The sequence below is a fragment of the Periplaneta americana genome, chromosome 7, assembly GCF_040183065.1.
Source record: "Periplaneta americana isolate PAMFEO1 chromosome 7, P.americana_PAMFEO1_priV1, whole genome shotgun sequence".
Taxonomy (NCBI): Eukaryota; Metazoa; Arthropoda; class Insecta; order Blattodea; family Blattidae; genus Periplaneta; species Periplaneta americana.
Window position 1 is genome coordinate 87194723 of NC_091123.1, and position 21250 is coordinate 87215972.

Sequence of the window (21250 nt, forward strand, 5' to 3'; positions counted from 1 at the left end):
ATTAGCCTACTTCCTAGCTTCTCTCACTAACGAATTCACAATGATCATGTTTCAGTTAGTTAAAAACGTTAATTTTTGCTTAGACTTGCTTAATTTTATTTCATTACGTAAGTGATGCACAAAAGGAAAATTGATTTATGTCATTTAATAATAATACTTAATGTAAAACACATTTACAGCTGAACAGCTCATATACTATAAACCTAAAGGGAAAGGATGATAACAATGATGATGATACTGGGTATATTGTACATTTACCTTGACCACAGTAATCTAGTTTCGATAATAAGGGGTCAAGTGGGACTTCAAACTGATTTAGTGATCACGTAGAAAAAACTATGCAAAAGGAAAACTGTCTCTAATTCTTCACAAATGAGAACATTTTCATAAATATCTTGAACTATTGTGAATAAATAAGGTGATGAATTTGCATATCGTGTATTCTTTAGACATTATTTACATGCCGACAGATATTTTAACACTGAAGTAACAACAGAGAAACAAGCCTATTGTTACACAAAAATATAATGATTGATGAGTATTTCACTTCACATTCGGAATGTGATTAACAAATGCGATTCAGCTAATGTTTTATAATTTTGGGCTATTAAAGTTAGGCCCACTCTCTTGTTGCATCAATGCCGTGGAATCAATTTGCCAATGATATTTACAGTGAAACCTCTCATTTACGGACATTAAAGGGACGTAACAATCTGTCCGCATCTGGGAGGTGTCTTTTATTGGGAGGGAGGTTCCCCAATCTAACAGTAAATTTATAATATGCATTATGTATCCCTTCTAGCTTTAAATGAAATGTATTACTGTAGTTTGATTCTAAATACAGTATACTGTACTACAGTAAATTCTTTGCAACTTTGAACTACAGTAGATAAGACCGAAAAAGGAAAATACAATGCAATGCCATGCAATTTTATTCTAGGTCTACAGTTATGCAGTACTGTAATTTACAGTTTTCAACTTAACCTTTATGTTCAGGTGCCATGTCTCTCGAAACAGAACTGACTGAAGTGAAGAGAATAATCCTACTAACCGTATCATGTGTCGAATACAATTTCACGATCGCGGAAACCTTGGACCCATCAGACAGGTTAAATTTTATGACTTTGTTTATCTACCCGATCCCAACTAACAAGGGGTAGCCGGGTGGGCTAGTGGTAGCCTATGAGACCCTTATTGTCTTCTTTCATGTTAAGGAATTTCTGTACAGTTCTCAAAATTAAATTTTCCATTTTTGTAACACATTAGGTCTTGAAATCCAAGTTGTGTCCGCAGTCAGGAAGTAAAGCCAGCTTTAGGACTGTGAAACAGCTGTCCATGTCTGTGTCTGAAAGTGCCCATAAACGAGAGTTAAATTTATCATTATTTCTATTTATTTCAATTGGGACATAAAAGTCTGTCCATATATGAGGAGTGTCCGTATCTTGTGGTTGTCCATAAAGAGAGGTTTCACTGTATTTTATTTCATTTTATTTTTTGCATTTCAATGTCTAATGGCAGGTACTTGACTGTTCGTCATTCACCTATATGAAGCCAGTTGTGTAGACCAATTTACCAACAGAGTCGTTGCCCAGGGTGCACCACAGGAGGCTAGTCTATGCTACACCTGCAATGAGATGAGATGATGAAGATGGAGATTTGTTGGGATGCCACAGAGAAACCGGAGCACTTGCAGAAAGCCCTTGTGCCTGTGTTACCTGGACCCACGGGCTTGCCCAACACAAGTCATAAATCGGGGGATGCCGGAGATCGAACCCGGGTCCACAGGATTATGAGTCCAGTGCTCTAGTCACTGGACCACCATGGCGGCGCTTCCATAGAACTTACATCAGCATTGTAGCTTTGAGATGTGGAACAAGTCAAAAATTATACAAAAAAATATGCAATACATAGCAAGCAGATTAATTCAATTTGCAAGCATAAACAATAAATTTATCAGATATGTAGAAAGTATGGGTATGAAGAAATGTTGTTAATTTTGTTCTGAATATTAAAATTATAAATGTTTTGATTAGTACTAAATGTGTCTTGGTTTTTAATATAAAACATCATCAGAGAAAGAATGTCTTACAAGGTAAGGTCAATATTTCTAAATTTTGGAAAAAAATTTACATCATGTCCCTATTGCTTAAGTAAAGGTCCATTCATATGCCATTGAGGCAGGACACAAAATGGAATAAAATTAACGAACATGTCAACAATAAGGCAAATTGCTTTTGTAAAGTTTTCGATAAGATTATATGTAGTTCAGTATTAAGAGTGGTTTGTGACTTACATAGTTCATTAAGGAAATGTGAATACACCGATTTCAAAAGTAAAGGTACCGCGCATTACACAGTTTGTTCTGACAATAGATTGGAAATTACCCAAATTTTACTATTGGTAATAAAACTCCAACTCTGCCAAAACTCGGAAATATGACAAACTGAGTACAGCAATAAAGTTAAAATGTGAAAGATAGTAAACCCACCTAAGTGTTTATAGCTCACTGGTATATTAATTTTATAAATTTGGATAAAATGTCTCTTTTCCTAATGAACTATTGTGAAAGAATAAGATTGCGTTTTAAGAGTCTACAAATCCAACCCTAGTGTTGACTATTATTTTAATTGATGCCATATGCAATACACAATGCAAAACATCTCATAATATATGTATATATGATATAGGTGTTGTTAATTTATAACCTTTCGTTAATTTTAAATCACATTAAAAGACGAGTCTATAGAAAAAAAAACAATCAGGAAGTCTTAAAACATAATATTCTCTCATATATATAAATATAATACACAGTATAATACATCTTTCTCACCTTTCATAATGTCGTCTTGTGCAAGTAGCAGCACTTGTACTTCCTTGATGACCTCCCAAATCATCATAAATGGGTTTCCACATTCGATTATTTGTTACAGCACTATAGCCACCCAACTTCTGAACTTTGTTGAAAAATGCATACAAGTCAACTGTAAAGATACAAAATTTATTAAAGTACTTTATTCGTGAATACAGCTTAAAGCTGAATGAATTATTCAGCTTAGAAATTTACTTTATTTGCAGATTAAATTACCCACAATTAATTTCTGAATCACTCACTTTCTTTGAATCCCAGATGAGGAACCCTTCCAATTGGTGTCTGTCTTAACTTCATGAACCGATGTAGTTTCACTAAGAAGTCCTTTTCCTCAGGACTTGCACTAACTCTGCTACTTCTTCGAGGCTGCACTAAGTTGTTACAACGTATGCCATTTCTTCCACCATTTCCTGTAGGTTTACTCTGCAGAAGAAAATGTATGTGATAATAATAATAATAATAATAATAATAATAATAATAACAATAATAATACTGGTACTATAACAACAACAATGAACATATCAACTGTTACGATTTATTCTGACTAAACTTAAAAAAAAAAAAAAAAAAGAGCCATTTAACAATGTCGATTTTTTTAAGTTTGATGTTTTGTAAGATTTTAATGATTTTCTTCAGTTGGACAATGCAATTTACAGGATGCTATGCTTATTATTGTGTACTGTGGCCATGTGACAGTCGCCAAATTATTAATACAAAGAATATGAAATAAAAGTGATAAAGTTTGAGATTAGAGGCCTACTGGAAATAAGATTATAAAACTAGTGCCACAGCTTGAAGAATATGTGGAGTCGAGGGTAAAGGTGTCGTTAGTGAGTGTATAGTATGATGATGGTTCCAGAGTTTCAATAATGTACAGGGTCCGCATTTAACGTTTCCCATTTTAAGTTGGTAATTATGCATGCATCATTTAAGGAGGGAGGCTTTGAACATTGTGACTGGGTCTAACATGGTCTTGGATTTTGTTAGTCATGGAACGTTGGCTTTTGTAGTAGCGAATTTTCTGCATAGAACATTATTTATCAAGTAATGTCAATTGTGGCTGTACAGCGCGAGTTTCAGCGGATATTTGGCGATAATCGACAACGCAGAATTGCACCATCACAAAAAATAATCAGTTGCTGGGTGAGTCAATGGCGTGAAATCGGATCTGTTCAAAACAAACCTCATGTTCGTACGAAAACACCTGAAAATATTGAACGTGAGAGACTGGCGAGAACATGAAAACGTCACAACCACATGCCAATAACATTCTTTTTGCCTGAGTTGGCATGTTGTAACTGGAACACTGAGACCCTAGGTTTCAATGGGACAGAGCCACGGCATATATGGCACATCTTTCAATGAACACATTGCATGTTGCTTTCCTTGGGCGATTTCTCTCCAGGTTCAGCAACAGTCAATGACCCTCTGTATCCCCAGACCTCAATGCACCAGACTTCTTTTTGTGGGGGTACCTGAAGGTTAAGGTCTACGCTTGTAAACTCCCTGATATCAACAGCCTCAAAAATGCAATTCGTGAGAAAATTGCTGGTGTCACACCAGACACTTCGCAGAGAGTAATGACTAGTGTACAAGGGAGATTATAACAATGTATTGAAGCTAATGGTGGGCATCTTAAGGATGTAATTTAAAAAAAAAAGGTAATAATCTATAATACAAAACTATAATGTGGTTAACAGTGTCCATGGTTTATAATTTCTTTAAACAATAAATTAGTTTTGGTATTTTGAAAATGGGAAACGTTAATTGCTGGACCCTGTAGAAGGAGACGTTAAAAATTTACAATGTCCTTGAAGATCTAAGGTATGGAATTTGAGAATACACACAAAGTTTTGGACGAAAATTCACAACAAAAAGTACTCGCAGGTTGTCAGAAGAACTTGGTGCTTCAAAAAATACAATGCATCACCACATTAGACACTTAGAAAATCATACATAAGCTGTAGATCTGCACCCATGAATTGACACCTGAAAAGGCTCAGAGTGGATATCGGTCATCAGCTTGTCGCTAATCCCATGGATGACAGACTGTCACATGTGATGAAGAACAGGTGTATTACAGCAACCGTGACACCTCAAAACTGTGGATTGATCCTTGTCAACCTGTTAAAGTCGTCGTTAAATAAAATCAGTTTGGGCCCAACGTAACGTTGTGTGTCTGGTGGAATTATCACAATGTGATTTACTCGGAATTTGATCCGAACAGACATGCAATGTATGCTGATCTTTATTCTCAACAGCTAGAACAAATTTACAAATTTTTAATAAGAGAGGTGCCCAGCATTAGTTAATCAAAATAGCATTCTCTTGCAACAGGATCTCTCAAATAATGGAAAAAAATCCGGGGATTGGAAGAAATCAAACTGTTACCACACCTGATATATTATAGCCATGATCTTGTGCCTTCAGATTACCTTCTCTTTCGACCTGTGGTCGACTTTCTAAGTGGAAGAAATTTCCAAAACTTGGAGCCATTGAAATGTGTATCACTGAATCCTTCACATCAAAAACTGGAAACTAGTAAAATCATGGGATAACATACCTCGCTGAAAGGTGGCTCAAGTTCATAGAATCTAATGGCTTTCACTTTGAAGATTAGATTAATAAAATTTCTTGTCACAATACACTCCAAATACAATTTTGCTCCAAAACCGACATTACTTATGATGAGATAGTATCTGTACAATAGATATAATCTATTTGTAACAAATCACACAATTCAGTTTCCATATTTGTACAAAATACAAGAATCACGTTATAGATAATCATAGTTGCAGTTAAATCTGTGATAATGTTTTACAGGACTCTCTGTCTCTGTCCACCTCCACCCCATCTTCTAACTGCCTCTTACTCCCTACCCTCGTTCGTTACTATTACTGTACTCTCGTCTGGCTTGTTAGAATTTTATGAATAAAATGACGTTTAAAGTTAAGTTACAAGCCTCTAAAAATCGCATGACATGTTAGCTTTAAATTACATATTACGGCACTCAATCACCTCATAACATCAAAAGATTTTGCATATAACTTTTCCTTAGAAATTTCCAGAGTCAAGATTTCTTAAAGTAATTCCAAAACAAAACAAACAGTTATTATTCTCACTAGGAATTTTTATGATATAATTTTATAAATTAATTAATGTTCAACATATATTTATTTCGTACCTTATTGCAGGAGGAGACTGTTGACAAAGATGATTCTTCTGATTCATTTGATTCTGATCCTCCAGGAGATAAACTTCGCTTTTTACGCTTTCTTCGAGGTCGTCCTTTTAGATTTGGTGCTGAAAATTTTAAAATACATTACATTTAAGGCAACATATTAAAGGCAACAGTTAGTATTAGGTACATTGAAAATTCAATTATGAATTCAAAGACGATCCTTCAATCTCAATGCTTAAAATATATTGCAGAATTGACAGTCGAATAAGATTTTTTACATAACAATAATTTCAAATTCGATTATATTTTGAAAAATGAAATCAGTCAAAATGTTCCCTATTATGAGAAGTATAACACATCAACTCAACCATTATATATATATATATATATATATATATATACCAGGTATTTCAGACCGCTCATACCAGCCTTTTTTCTCGAAAACTACATGATATTGGTTGTTCATAAAAAATTTTGATAACCAGAACCTATGTAAAGAATCGAATGGTAGTAGTACCATTTCCCGTAACAAACCTGAAGTTAGGAGGTGATAAGAACATTGTTTACTATGAAGAGTGTAAGTACATAAACAACATACAGCATTTCTCAGAAGATACCATTTTTGCTTATTTGTGAGTAAACAATAAAAGTTAGGAACAAAAAGTTTCAGTAAAAGTTGTTTCTTTTTAAAAGTAGTTTCCAATAGTATCTTCAATGACTCATGTTCTCATTTGAAATTTCGAAGTTGACCACAGGTACCCCAACTTCCGGTTTGTTATGGGAAATGGTACTACCACCAATCGATTCTTTACATAGGTTTTCGTTATCAAATTTTTTTTACGAACAACCAGTATCACATAGTTTTTGAGAAGAAAGACTGATACGGGTGGTCTGAAACACCAACTGGAATGAAAGTGTATAATTGCAATGGTCTGCTTCATCTTCTTCTTCTTAACCTACTGCATGAATTAACATCTTACAACAATACTACAAAGGACATAGGTACCTGTACTTAATGAAAAAATGTTGTGTTAATCAGCTTCTTTCACGAAGTCATGAAAACTAGTTAGCAGTTATCAATGATCTGATTTGTGACAAGTAAGTCGCATGCCATCTTGCACACCAGTATTTTTTCATAAAATCAATGGTTGATAGAGCTCTTTGTGAATCCATTATTTAGTCACTAATTTTTCTGAGATGAATTACTGCTCACTAAACTTTAACCAACTTAAAATATTATAAATACAGCAGGAACATGTACTATGAGTGGTTTACTATTTATGTTCGAAATAGAACAGATACTTTTGCATTTAGTGAAAATATACATTAGGTATATATTATTTATTTTACATAATGCAGGATGTACAAAATAAGTTGTTGCAAGAACAATTTAATTAGAATTAGTTCAGAATTTTATGTCAAAATTCTAATCCAGGAAATTTTCTCAAGGTTATTAAAGAATTCATCATTCATCCCTAAGCTTCAGGAGATATCAACCTCTAGTACTATATATTATGTAGATGAAACCTCAGTAAAACCAAAATTACTCTAAAAATGTATTGGGCAATACTCTAAAGTCAATTGTGTTATGAAGTCCCACACGAGAACGAAAGCAGGCTTATAGTATCGCATGCAGGGTCGGAAAGTACCAGTTTCGTACGAAATTTTATTGTAAATGTATTTTTCGTTCTGATCGTCAAAATCCCAATACAGATCATAATTCATGAATGAATTCACAAACATTTAAAGACTGCGTTCTTTAGAATAGGGTGCTGTAATAAAATTGTGGATAATGCCAGTTACCATTCCATCATTATAAATACAATTCTAAATATAAATACTAGGGAGCAGGAAATAATACAATGGTTAGAAAAAAACAAATATTCATCACAATCTAACAGACACCATTCCTGGCTTACTTGAATTGGTTGTACCATTTAAAAATCAACAAAAACAGTAAGAATTTGACAGGATACGTGAAATGGGCAATGAAGGTATTGTTATTACAAAGTTGAGAAGAAATTGCTAACTGAACAGATGTTGGAAAACTTACGCATGAGGCAATGTCACTAAAGGAGACTGGGTATCTTATGTTAGGCATGCAGAACAGCTTCAGAAGGAAGATTTCAACAAAGAAATTGCCAAAAGTGATAGTGAGCAGTTATTATAATTAACTTGAGAGACAAAAGTGATGATTCTGAGTTAAGTGATGAAGACGAAAATAAGGGTGAAGATGATGAAGATACCCCTGCACTGCTTGCTGTTCCATTGCTTTAAAGTACATCAGTAATTAACAGCAAGGTAATAGTTTAATTTTTTAGTAATTTTTAGTGTCCTCTGATGTGTAGAGTTCCCACCAGTACACGCCTACTAGGTTTGAAAGCACAACTCTGCACGGGTATTGATTGTCCTTCATATGTCATTAAATATGACACTCAGTTTAGATATAAATCAAGCAAAGTTATATCAACAGCAAGAACTGCTGTACAACAGTTTTTAATGAAAAAATAAAAATGTACACTGTATTGCTTACTGTTTTATGACATTGTAATAAATTAGGATAGAATTCTAACGCACTTATTGCTCATATAGACATGAGGCCTTCAGAAAGAAAACCATGGGATCCTGCTATCATTACAACTATACTTTGTCGTGAAGTCTTGGAACTTTCTCTTTCATCACTTGTCAATACGGTAGGATTCAATGATTACTTCGTTTTAGAGGTTGAACTCATTTTCACTTTGTTTAGCTCTACTTCATTTTTTTATTTTACTTTATCCCCTCCACCCCAAAAAACTTGATTTCAGTTGGTTCTACAGCATAGACTTTAATTCCTATGTTATATTTGGCCAGCACATTTGCGGTATTAAACACAGGACAATGAATTAATAGATTCACAATTTTGTAATTTTTTTTTGTCTTTTTCAATGCTTGAAGTTCATGCAAAAGGAATTACAACAATAAAGCACTTTTGATTTTTTAGACTTTTTTTTTAATTCAATATAACCAGACTTACAATAAATTGTAGAACAGCTCATGAGTTCTTAATCCTTGCCCTTACATTGTCGCCTAAACTGCATTTTGCCATAGTCTATGGAGAGGAAACATAACATAAACCACCAGTAGTTCTATCTTTATTGTTTTTTCAAATTGAAGCTTTGTATAATTTGTAATGATATTCCATAAATATGGAAAGAAGCACACACAGACCTACTTCTGACTTTTCAGTTCAAACCTTTAGCTTCTGTCTTTTCTTTCTCTTGTATTTTGTTTAAATAGAGATGAAGTCTTGTTTCATTTGTAATATAATAATATTCCATAAATATGGTAATGTTACTTTTTGTAACTTTTCATTTCCAAGCCTTAGCCTCGTTTCATATTTGAATTGGGGATTACAGAAACAGCACATGTCACTATGTGTGGCATATTGACATGAGCTGTTTCTGCAATCCCCAATTCATTTATTTTCTATCTATTATCATGTGTTTAGATATGTTCCTGCAAAACTAGCTACTTTATATTTCATCTGTAGATCAATATCTCAAGTATGTATAATTCAAGTCTGTAAGTTTGTCATTCAAGTTTCACCACATTTCTTCATTCCTTCTATAGGTCGCTATTACCATTATCTTATTCATCATCTTATTATATGGTAATTACTCCATTTGTTCCTCTCAAAGGCCAAACAGCTCTAAGCACCAAACATTTAACATGACAGACTCATCATAATAATTACTTGAAAATAAAACTTCGTCAAAAGACTCATAATACATTTCAGTTTCCATCAGGGATGGTACTTAGCCACAGAGATGAGATAGATTAATCTAACAACTGTTCTTATCCCAGTTGGGACATATTATCTGGTTGAGGCTTTTTTTTTTTTTCTGGGATTTTGAAGCAGAATTGCTGGGTAACTTTCGGCATTAGACCTTGGACTCATTTCGCCATAATTAATTCATATATCATCATCATCATCATCATCATCATCATCATCATCATCATCATCCATGCAATAGCCCGGGTTAAGTTCAGTGTGGCGTGCTGTACTTGTACAAGAGCGTGGCTGTTCAGTTACCCAATCATTTACAGAATAGGAGTGCTAAGCACAATAAGCCTCAGGCTGCAGTGTAAGCATTCGCGTCCCTACTCCATACAAGAGGGGGGGGGGGAAGGTATTCTTCAGTCACTCAAAGATTTTAAATAGACAGTAATTCCTCTTCTTGTATTATTCTATACCAATCTCAATGACTTTGATTAACTCATTTTATTGTAAAGGAGCAGTTTACTTTCTATAACCACTTTGCTATTTTTCACTTCAAAGGTCAAAGACCAAAGATTTTTAAAGGCTTTAAGCATAAAACATTTAACATGCCAGACTGATCACAGAAATTACTGGAAAATAGAACTTTGCCAAAAGACTCATAATAGATTTCAATTTCTATCAGGGGTGGTACTTAGCCACAGAGAAGAGACAGATTAATCTAACAACTATTCTTCAGTCACTCAAAAATTTTTAATTGACAGTAATTCCTCCTCTTGTATCAATCTATACCAATCTCAGATTATGACCTTGATTAACTCATTTTATTCCAAAAGAGCAGTTTACTTTCTACAGCTACAATTTGCAGATGCAAGTACTGGTACTTAATAATTTCCATCAAGTCTATTTCCACAATAGAGTTGCCAACCCTTCCATATTGCCTGGGATCTCCTGTATTTGTCTCTAATTTTTAACAGTCTCCCAGCTCCCGTATTTTTCTTCTCTTCGAGCATTTTTCTCCCTTATTTTTGTAATGTAAAAATCATTATTCTAAACATTTGATTTTGCCGTGAATGATGGCTGCTTACATGATGAATTTTGTTGTTCAAGAGAACAACTAAAAGAACCCAGTTGTTGGACGAAATTGCCAGCTGTTGTTTACCCACAGTAGCACCAACTCGTTGGAACTATAATGAAAGATTGATCAAAGTAATCAAAAGCGACCATGACAGTTTCATTGCAGTTTTTAATTCAATTCTAGAAAATCCAACTTGTTGGGATGGTGATTCTGTTGCTGCATCTAAGGGTTTCCTTGCTTTTTTAGAGGATTTCGCAGTTTTGTGATGGCTGGACGACTGCAGCCGCCAAGAAAAAAAAAGGCAGTTGTTCTTGACACCCCAGCAGATCCAACATTTTCCTTCCGTAGACTCTATGTCGAAATTCTTGACAACATTACCATGCAAATGAACACTCAGTTTGAAAATACTGCGTCTCTAAAATTCATTGAACTTCTTGATTCTTCGAAGTTCTTGCAGTACGAAAATGAGTTTCCCACGTCTGCTTTAACTAGCCTTCAAGAAACATACACGGGAGCTATTTTGAGACTGTTTCTCTGCGAAGTGAGTGTAATGTCATCTTTAAGAAACCTACGTTTCAGAACATGAAAAGTATCCGTGAAAATTCTAGACCATATAACTTTAAATGGACTCCAAGAAGTGTTGCCCGAATTGTATAAATTGTGCAATCTCATTCTTACCATTCTTGTAACAACAGCTGGGATATAACGATCTTTTCCACACTGAAACGTATCAAAACCTATCCCTGCAGTACGATGAGTGAAGACCATTTAAGCGGACTTGCCATCATCTCCATTGAAAAGGAGATGTTAAAATCAATTAAGACAATCTCAACTTCAACTTTTTATAATGCAGTTATTGAGGAATTCGTCAAGAAGGAGCGGCGGCTGGATTTCTTATATAAACTAGTGGCTTGTGCAGCAAATGCTGCTGCAAACTAAGTTTGTTAGACGTTCAAATAAAAATTTTTCAGATTTATTTTCAATGAAGAATACTTGTCTTTTTGATAGTTATTTGCTTCCATACTCCCTCTGAATGGATTTTTTTAGGCCAAATACATTTTCTTGAACCTATCCAACTTCAGGTTTTGAGTTTCAACGCGAAAACGCAAGTATCAATGTCAGGACGATAGCAGTAGCTATTTCAGGTCATTGTGGATTGTAGGCAAAAATTTAAAAAAATGTCAGGTTTGCTAAGCTTTCGAACAATAGCATTTTCGTATAGCTGCTGCATGTAGAACTTGAAATGTAGACGGTAAAATCATTTTATCCTACTAAGAGATTTTGCTGAAATTATCTGGAGACTACAAAATTTTCTAGGCCTCTTATTTTATCAGTAAGTAATACCTTTTTATCTTTCCTTAGGAACTGTAATTTTTGCGCTCTCTCGAGCCAGTACTGAAGACAATGACACATATCAATATCTACACTACACCGCCATTAAGTATATGAAAAAGACCCAACCCCACTGGTTTAATAATTATAAAAATATTTGATTTTTAATAACAATATTATCTTAAGTTTTGTAGTTATATATAGCAGTCACTCAGTAAATTATAGAAATGAAGATCTAAATTAAGATATTCTCTACATTTACTTACATAACCTCAAAAACGTTTCGCTTTCATATCATCAATATAGCATTAATATGTATAATTAATGAAAAATAGTCACATCATGATATTAACTATAATAATATTTAATTTCTAATGGTAATAATGTCATCAAACCACCTCAAGTTTCGTAGATTTGAATATCCAATACACAGCTGTACTCAGAAAATTATACACTGCAGAATCAGTTTTTAATAACAAATTGAATTGAGCTCTAAATATGTCGGCAATCCTGCAGGTCATGGCCTATTGTTTATTGTAGTGTGTGTTTTGTTCTGAAATTCAATCAAGTCGGCCGTGATTCAATAAAATTAGTTCTCAAAACTGACAACAGATGGATTTTGGAAAATAGGAAAATTATGTAGGAAAATTGACATTTCACTGAAAACTACTACTTTTCCGAAAAACTTTGGATGCCAGGCATGAAAATGAGGGGTCACTCATTAAAATCCGTTCAGCCGTTTTCCCGTAATTTCCATTACTAGTTGAAATTATATATATAGATAGAGCAGTGAGTAATGAAAATAATTAACTTTTCTTCTATTATACAAAATAGAAATTACTTTTAAATAAGCCAATAAGAAATAATAATAATAATAATAATAATAATAATAATAATAATAATAATAAACGTCTCTACCAATGTCCCATCCCTTCAAAGAGAAATTATGGTAATTGATTAGTGTATGCCTTGGTCTTGACCTCATGCTTTGCCACTGTCACACGTTATTAATATGGCTTAAGAGCCTTCTTTAACTCACCAAGATGGTTGCAAAGAAGCTCGTGGCCTTCTAGATCAGGATAGTCGAAAGTATCTTTACAAAATAGGATACGGGTATTTCGACATGGCACAGCAAAGCCTCCAAGAGCCACCACAAGAGCATTCTTCAACCACTTGTTGGCAACTCCTTCTAATCTCTTCACAATGCCTCGGTAACGACAATACCTCGGGAAGCTGAGCACAACCACTGCATGAGTCTCTGGATCAAAATCGTCAGCTGAAATACAGTATCAACACATATGCGATTGATGTTTATGAGATTATCTTCGATTGAAAAAAAGCATATAATTAGCACTGTAGCAGAATATTTACTAGTATTTATCATGCATGTTTTTCAATCTACTATAAATTATGGCCTTATGTTATGGGGCAATAGTAGCAGTATTAGTGATAAATCGAAAATAAAAATGTTATTCAATCATATGACTTATTCTAACGTAAATTATACAGTTATAAATTTACATTTTATTTATTAAAACTGTTAACGTTTTCGCCATGCAATATGGCATCTTCAGACACTTATTAGAGATATCTTATGAAAACAAAATATTGCAATAAAATTGTGAAGACGATGCATATCAAAGTATAGTTAATGGATATCGAAGGTAAAAATATTAAAATAGTGAAACGCGTAAGTGTACCAATTACATACATTACATCATAACAAGAATCTTCTATATATTTTTGCTCATGATAACCCAATTCGACATGGCCCAACTTACTTCAATTCCTTCCTGAGTACATACATAACTTCTTTGATCCAGCTATGAACACACTGTCTAGAATAATGTAATCGACAATTTTTATAACACCTTGTGAAACACACAAAACTCATGATACCGGCACATGATACAATTAGATCTTTGTGACGTCTAGTTTATACACATCAGTTCATATTTATATCAAATAATTCAACATAATTAATATTATTGTTGCCAGTTCTTGTTTAAAACTTATACTTCATACATGCATATATCTTAAAAAGTTAAGCATACCATAATAGAAAAAACTGGCACATTTAAAGTTTCCAAGCATGTAAAAATTGCATCAGGCTGTACTTAAAATTTGAAATTAATACAAAATAAGGCAGTGTATTCATTAGTTTGTACAATAGCTCATACAAAGTATGGCAATATTTTAGAATTTATATCACAGGCTATTCAAAAATACGTCAACATACATATATGTACATTTTAACACACAAGTAACAACAAGTGAAACAAATACCGGTACAGTATATTACATATAAATATTGTGTGCATGTATATTTTTGTTTGTCTTCGGTATAATACTACTTAGCACAAAACAAAAACCATATTGAACCATACAATGCATTCAAACTTATGATTCATTTAGTCATTTCTTAACCTATAACATATTCAGCACAATTGAACAAATCCTCCATTCTCATTTACATGTTTTTCAAATATTAATTGTCATTCAGTTTCATCATATTTTGTAAAAATGTGCATATTTAATAATCCTATATATTTAAATACCAGCTTATAACTATACATACATATTTCCTAACAAAAAATCACTGCATATTTGTTTAAAAAAAACCTTTTCATGTGGTAGTTACTTGTGGTATACCCATTTGACAAGTAGTATTCATGTTAATATATTTTAACGTGATTTGACATTGTTATTTTGATTAATTATGCATAGTTAAAAATTTTGATTGTAATTGGTACACTTAAGTGTTACACTATTTTAATATTTTTAACTTTCATTTGATATGCATCATCTTCACAATTTTATTGCAATATTTTGTTTTCATAAGATATCTCTAATCGGTGTCTGAAGATGCCACATTGTATGGTGAAAACGTTAATAGTTTTAATAAATAAAATGTAAATTTATAACTGTATAATTTACATTAAAATCAGTCATATGATTGAATAACATTTTTCTTTTTCATTTAGTACTAGACTTATTGGAGTTTTGCAAAAATGAACTCAAGAAAGTATTAATGAAGTTTTGTTGTTGCAAAAAACCGGTATTATAATAATATCGATATCACTGTTCAGAGCACACTGGAAACCAATTTTTATCAAATTTTAGATTCTTATAGTAATTAACCTATATATTTTTCAGTGTTTTTTAAATGTAAAAAAGCATGAAAGTAAATTCACACATACAACACCAGAAGCCAATCATTGTTTGATATAGGCCTACCCTATTATAGATTAAGCAAATCTCAAAACAGTTTTAATGTTAATGAAATTGTTTAATTGACTCGACGATAGTGTGAAAAGACTGAATACTGTTAAGTGTAAGTTATATAATTGGCTAATTGCTCACCCCTTTTATAATATAAATGAATATTTTGAGTTTAAATTGTACAATTTTAATCAATTCTTTTATATTGTAATGTAGGATTTTATTTGTATAGGACGATGTCTATTGCTATTTTTGTAATTGCCTGATTACTGAAATGGAAACTAATTAAACTACTCTACATATGGAGATGCTTTTGTGACTGGCTATAATGTTCTCCTTGCATATGAATTCTAATTGTTCATTATTAGGGGGTGGATGTTGATGAAAAGTCTTCTTCTTATTTTTCACATTAGGATGATGTCTATTAATATAGAAATCCTTCCTATGTTAATATCAACAGAAAAAAATTTAATTTCTTATAAGTATTTTTTGCATTTTTCCACGTTTTTTAACTAACAGGTCATTTTTTGGTCATTTTTAATACTTTGAAGAACTTTTAGATCATTTGGAATGCATTTTACTTTCTTCTTTACCGATAGATCTGTTAAATCTTTTTCTAAGCAAACAGGTCAGTAGTAATTACCTATTGAATGAGTGAATAACAGTGAGGTTTTATAGTTTGGAACAGACTCTAAAGTCCATTCCTCATTCCACTGAACGTTTCACCTCACACAACGGAAGTAATATAAAATGCTTGACAACAGCTTAGTTTGAAGTGAAGGCTTTGATTGCTACTGTTCTTTTGTCGGTACAGGGGTGTCTTTAGAATTTGTTTGGAAGGGGGGAAACTTTCACCGTGTCCTGGACAGGACGTTGTGTCCTAACATGATTCAGAAGGGATATCTACTGTAGTAGACAGTATTTTTAACACAAAGATTGCAAGAATGCACGCTGCGTCCACAATTTGTTTTGTCATTCACACTCCCCCACCTGGAAGATCTGGTAACAAACGTGAGGAGTGGAAGGAGGAGGAGATGGAGAATGAAGGCACTGACATGGACCACCACTGATTGAAACACATTGTAAACCCTCATTAAAATCTATAGTTTTTCCTTAAAACCTTCATTTTTTGCATGTTCTTTTCCTTTAGCTTAGCTAATTTTCAGGAAGTTGCCTCCTCTCTCCGAGATTTGCAGGGCAGTCATTGAAACACGGTGACTAATTTTTAAGAAGTTGTGGTGCGAGTACTTTGAATAATATTTAAATGTCATTTTTTTTTAATTATATGTCATTTTTCCATTAGTTTTAAGGCATTTTAATGATAATTTTAAGTAGATTGTTAGGTCATCAACATCCGCCCCCTATTCATTATACTTACAAGAAGATTGTTTCTACATATTAAATATAATATTAACATTAATCCATTGTGCAATAACTCAATACATGGGAAAAGTATTCTGCAACTGTAAGAAGTTCTATTCTATGATTTTGATGCCCACAAATCTAAGTCATAAGTCTCTGTAGTATTGAAACAATTTTTTTAGCTCATATTCAACTCTTACAGAAGTTATTTGTTGCAGACAAAACGAAATGAAGCACACTTCATGATTTCTATTTCTAGGCAGAGAAGATCTTAATAGCAATTAACAGAATACAAGTGACTTCAATCTGAGTTGTTACTACTTTCTTTTAGGACAATTCATTTTTTCATTCAATGAATATGTTGTTGTTATCCAATGCTCAGCTATTTTGCAATAAAGCCATCACCTGTCTTGCAGTCCAATATTTTTCGTAGATATTAGAAGTGTTTGGGAGAGACTTGTAGTTAACCAAGTGATTTCTGTCCATGAATTCATCTTTTCCACAAAAGACACAATTTGGTGATGGAATAATGCCAATCTTATGCAGATGTTTGCCAGGCAGTCATGTCCAGTCAGGAGACGAAAGGCTGCTACAGCAGAATTATTTGGATTATCTGGTAGTATGAATTTGGAGATGAGTAAAAGTTGTTCCCATGCACATTAGATGATTCCTACATTGTATCCATAAACCTTTGTCTATACAGTGAATGTATACTTGATTTTACATACATTAAAGGTTGGTTTATAATGTAGTGTTGTAGTTGGGAACAGCCTTTCTTAGCAAATACAGTAAAATCTCTCGTATCCAGCACCCAAATAACCGGCACTTTTGGGTAGGCCAAAAAAAAAAAGTCATTCATGTGAAATGGAAGAGTTGGGCGAAGATGAGAGTGATTTTCGTGAATAGCACATGCCGCATATTGTTTATTCTTTACATTGTTCAAGCTTGAAAACAAAGACAGAAAACCCTGTTATGTAAATCGGGTAGGATTGGTAAGCTGTCACTTGGGCCTTGCAAACAATGTGCAGTGATGATATCTTTAATTTACCATTTGAACTCGCCCGTTTCAAAGAGATGTGGACGAGTCTAAATAGGAAAGTGTGAAATTTTCTATTCCTACAGCACGTAAAGGTTTCATTCGAGTGATAGATAGTAAATATAAACAAGAATACATTAGAGATATGTTAAAGAGGTTCAAATCATCGAGCGCTACGTCATCTTCATAGTTGCGACATTGGCTACACTGCTCTTCATGTCACATGGCCGCTATTTAAAATTGTCATAAGGCTACTAAAACGTTTAGTATTTTTTACGTTATTATGTATTACAATAATTATGAACTGATGAATGTACATTACCGCATTCAGTACTAAAAATAAATGCTGTACGTATTTCAAAACTTCATTTTTAAGTATCTATATGAAAATTACTAAATTTCAACATGGAGAAAAAAAAGTACAGTATGTCTTTACATAACCTATACACATATTTTCCAATTATCCGGCAAAATCAGTTATTTGGCACTAGCTTTGTTCCACAGTTGTCGGATACGAGAAATTCTACTGTATTCAATGAATATATATGTATACATATAGAAATGTATAAATAACCATATTGTTTCAAATATATATATATATATATATATATATATATATATATATATATATATATATATATATGTATATTCATTCAATGAATATATGCATATTTGAAACAGACGTAACTTACCTATCTGTTGCCTTTCCTTATTAACATCCTGAAAATCCAATGTACTGTCGATGAGCATCTTGCTGTGTAATAGTATGTCCTCGTCATCAGAAGGTTGCACTATACATTCTTTCTCCCAGACTGCCTCTAGACCACGACACCAAGCAGCATCTTCTACAATTCGATCCAGCATGTCTTCCACCCGCAAGACAACTTTCTCTGAGATAGCAAGTACCTCATCCTGAAAGGCAGGGTGAAACCTGTTGAGTTATATTTCTCACTTATCTGTAATTTGGGCTGAAATAAATTAATGTATCAAGTATTTGTGAATGCAAACACATAATGTGTCAATGTTGAGTAGATATATGAATACTAAGGTTTTCCACAACGCAACTGTCAGATTGAGAAGACAATGGAAGTGTCTAAGGAACTTTATACCAGTGGTTGGCAAATCCTTATTCCTAAAATCACTGTACCTAAACTGAAAAGAACTGGGTTCGTTGAAGCAGCTATTGTTTCTGAAGAAGATGGAAACTTTTCAGTGCATACAGACATTACATTTCAGTTATAATTTCTAAAATGCACGAAGACTTTATTCATGTGATTCACCTGTCATATATTAGTAAATCCAGAGCTATGCCATCCAAAGAGGACCATTCAAGACAGACTGTTCGTGAACTGAGTAAGAACATTTTTGTACTGATGGTCAAATACGTCTCTGTAAAATTTGGATGGATGGATGGATGAATGAATGATTTTTTTAACTACAAATGAGTTTTCATTACAGGAAAAAACAAAAAACAACATGACAAAAAAGTAAGTGCAGTGTAGGGAATGGGTGAGGATGATGATTGGTGAGGAAGGGAGAAGGGGAAACCTGGTGCCGGCATGTAGCCTACTCCTGTCAAATAGCATCAAGGGGGCCGCCAGGCTTAACGTCCCCATCTGACAGATGAATCACTATCAATAGTGACATATGCCTTCCCTTCATATGCACTGCGGAGAGATTTGGAATTTAACTCAGGCATATTGGTGCACAATTTAGTGATTAGAAGTTGTGCACCGCCATCTCTCCTAGTCCCAAGGTAGAAATTTTACAAGAAAATCTCTGACCCCGCCGGAAATCGAACCCAGGCCAGCTAGTCTGGAGGCAGACACGCTACCACAGAGCTAACTCAGCGGACTCTATGAAGAGATATGTTATTCCAATATATATATATATATATATATATATATACTCTTCGTTGTTAACATTTTCAACATCCCCTGTACATTCTTTAATTACTGCACATTAAATGCACTCATTACTAGGTTACTAAAACTTACTGAACAACTGCGAAGTGAGTGTGGCAGCAGATTAACCCTTAAATTGGCAATGTATCCATAGGATACAACAGGTTAATAGGCTATATGCTATAATTTTAATAGAACAATAGAAAAAAATTGGTACGTAAATTAAAATTTCAAAATACTATAATATTGCACAACATATAAAATATGGACATTGCGATAGTTGTTTTCTTTACAGTCCGACATGGTTTAATAAACTTCTTCTTCAGCTACAGGGATTAGGCCTATTGGCCTGTTACGTTTTCAAGGCTTAAATCATCTGTCCATCTTATTTTCGATCTTCCGACATTTCTATATCCTGTTGGTGCATAATCCATAATTTGTTTTGGTAATCTATCATTAGTCATTCTTGTAATATGTTGGTACCAATTTTGTTTCTGATTTTTAATCGTTTCTTTTCTAGTCTTACCCTGCGCATCGCTCGTAATGAGGCCAGGGGACATTTTTCTTACTGTGAATCTTCAAGGTAATTACAGGACTTTATTGGTTTAATAAACTAGTGTGAGAAATGAAGTTTTGCCAATTAAAGGGTTAAGCAGTTACCGTTCAACAGTATGTCCTGGAAATATGTTCATTCTATCCAGAATATCAGTAAAAAATAAAGCTTCTCAGGAAGCACTTTGACCAGCGAAGGCTTAGAATTTTACTAAGCTTGTGAGAAGTTCTGGTTTCTGCGAACATGCCAGTTGTTCGTTTCTAGACAGGTTAACAAGGAAGGAAGAAATATATATCACAGTGCTACAACAAAACAAGGATAAGAATGAGTCCCAAGAAAAATTTTCGTCTCCATCAACGAAGCAAGTGACATTGAGTCATTTATTGCTTAAAAAAAAAAAATTAAGTGAACTGAGAGGCACATCTTTCGTCATATTTTAAGTTCATCAGTCAGTTAACAACATTGAAACTCTTCAAGATACTTATGGTTATACTAAGGCAGAATGTTCTACGATTATGATTAACTTCTGCTGTTTGTATCAAACACTTTGTGATGCATTTATTAAGCTGCTAAGGAGATACACAATCCCTTTTTCCCTGAAGATGGTAACTCGATTAGCCCTGATCATGCTTTGCTTACAGTGACAGAGGAAGTACGGAAAAATGTCCCCAGAGTTGCATGTGTCATATATAGACATCGGAAGTTAAGGCACTAAAAAATGGTATTTAGCCACCTAAAAAGGCTCTAAAACAACAAAAATAAGGCAATAAAAGGCACTGAAATTATATTAATCATCCATAATTCGTCAAGTAAACATCCTTAAGACCATAAGTAACTTAACAAAGTACACTGGAAAAGTAATTTCTCTGATCTATGTACTTGTTTCACTTGTACTTATTCATCCACAACTTCACGTCCATAATTTGAGTTACAATAAAGAATGAGCAAGTTTT

At 33.5% G+C, this 21250-nt stretch overlaps 1 protein-coding gene across 1 annotated transcript in view; it reads right to left on the bottom strand.

Moving 5' to 3' along the window:
* The window catches only part of LOC138703263 (AT-rich interactive domain-containing protein 5B-like), a 454468-nt gene that overhangs the window by 23898 nt on the left and 409320 nt on the right, over positions 1-21250 (bottom strand). The window contains exons 3-7 of the mRNA XM_069831001.1: positions 18533-18752; positions 13260-13496; positions 6054-6172; positions 3112-3292; positions 2831-2981 (exon numbers count right to left, since the gene is read on the bottom strand). Of these exons, the coding sequence (XP_069687102.1) occupies positions 2831-2981; positions 3112-3292; positions 6054-6172; positions 13260-13496; positions 18533-18752 (908 nt within the window). The remainder of the gene's footprint in view (positions 1-2830; positions 2982-3111; positions 3293-6053; positions 6173-13259; positions 13497-18532; positions 18753-21250) is intronic.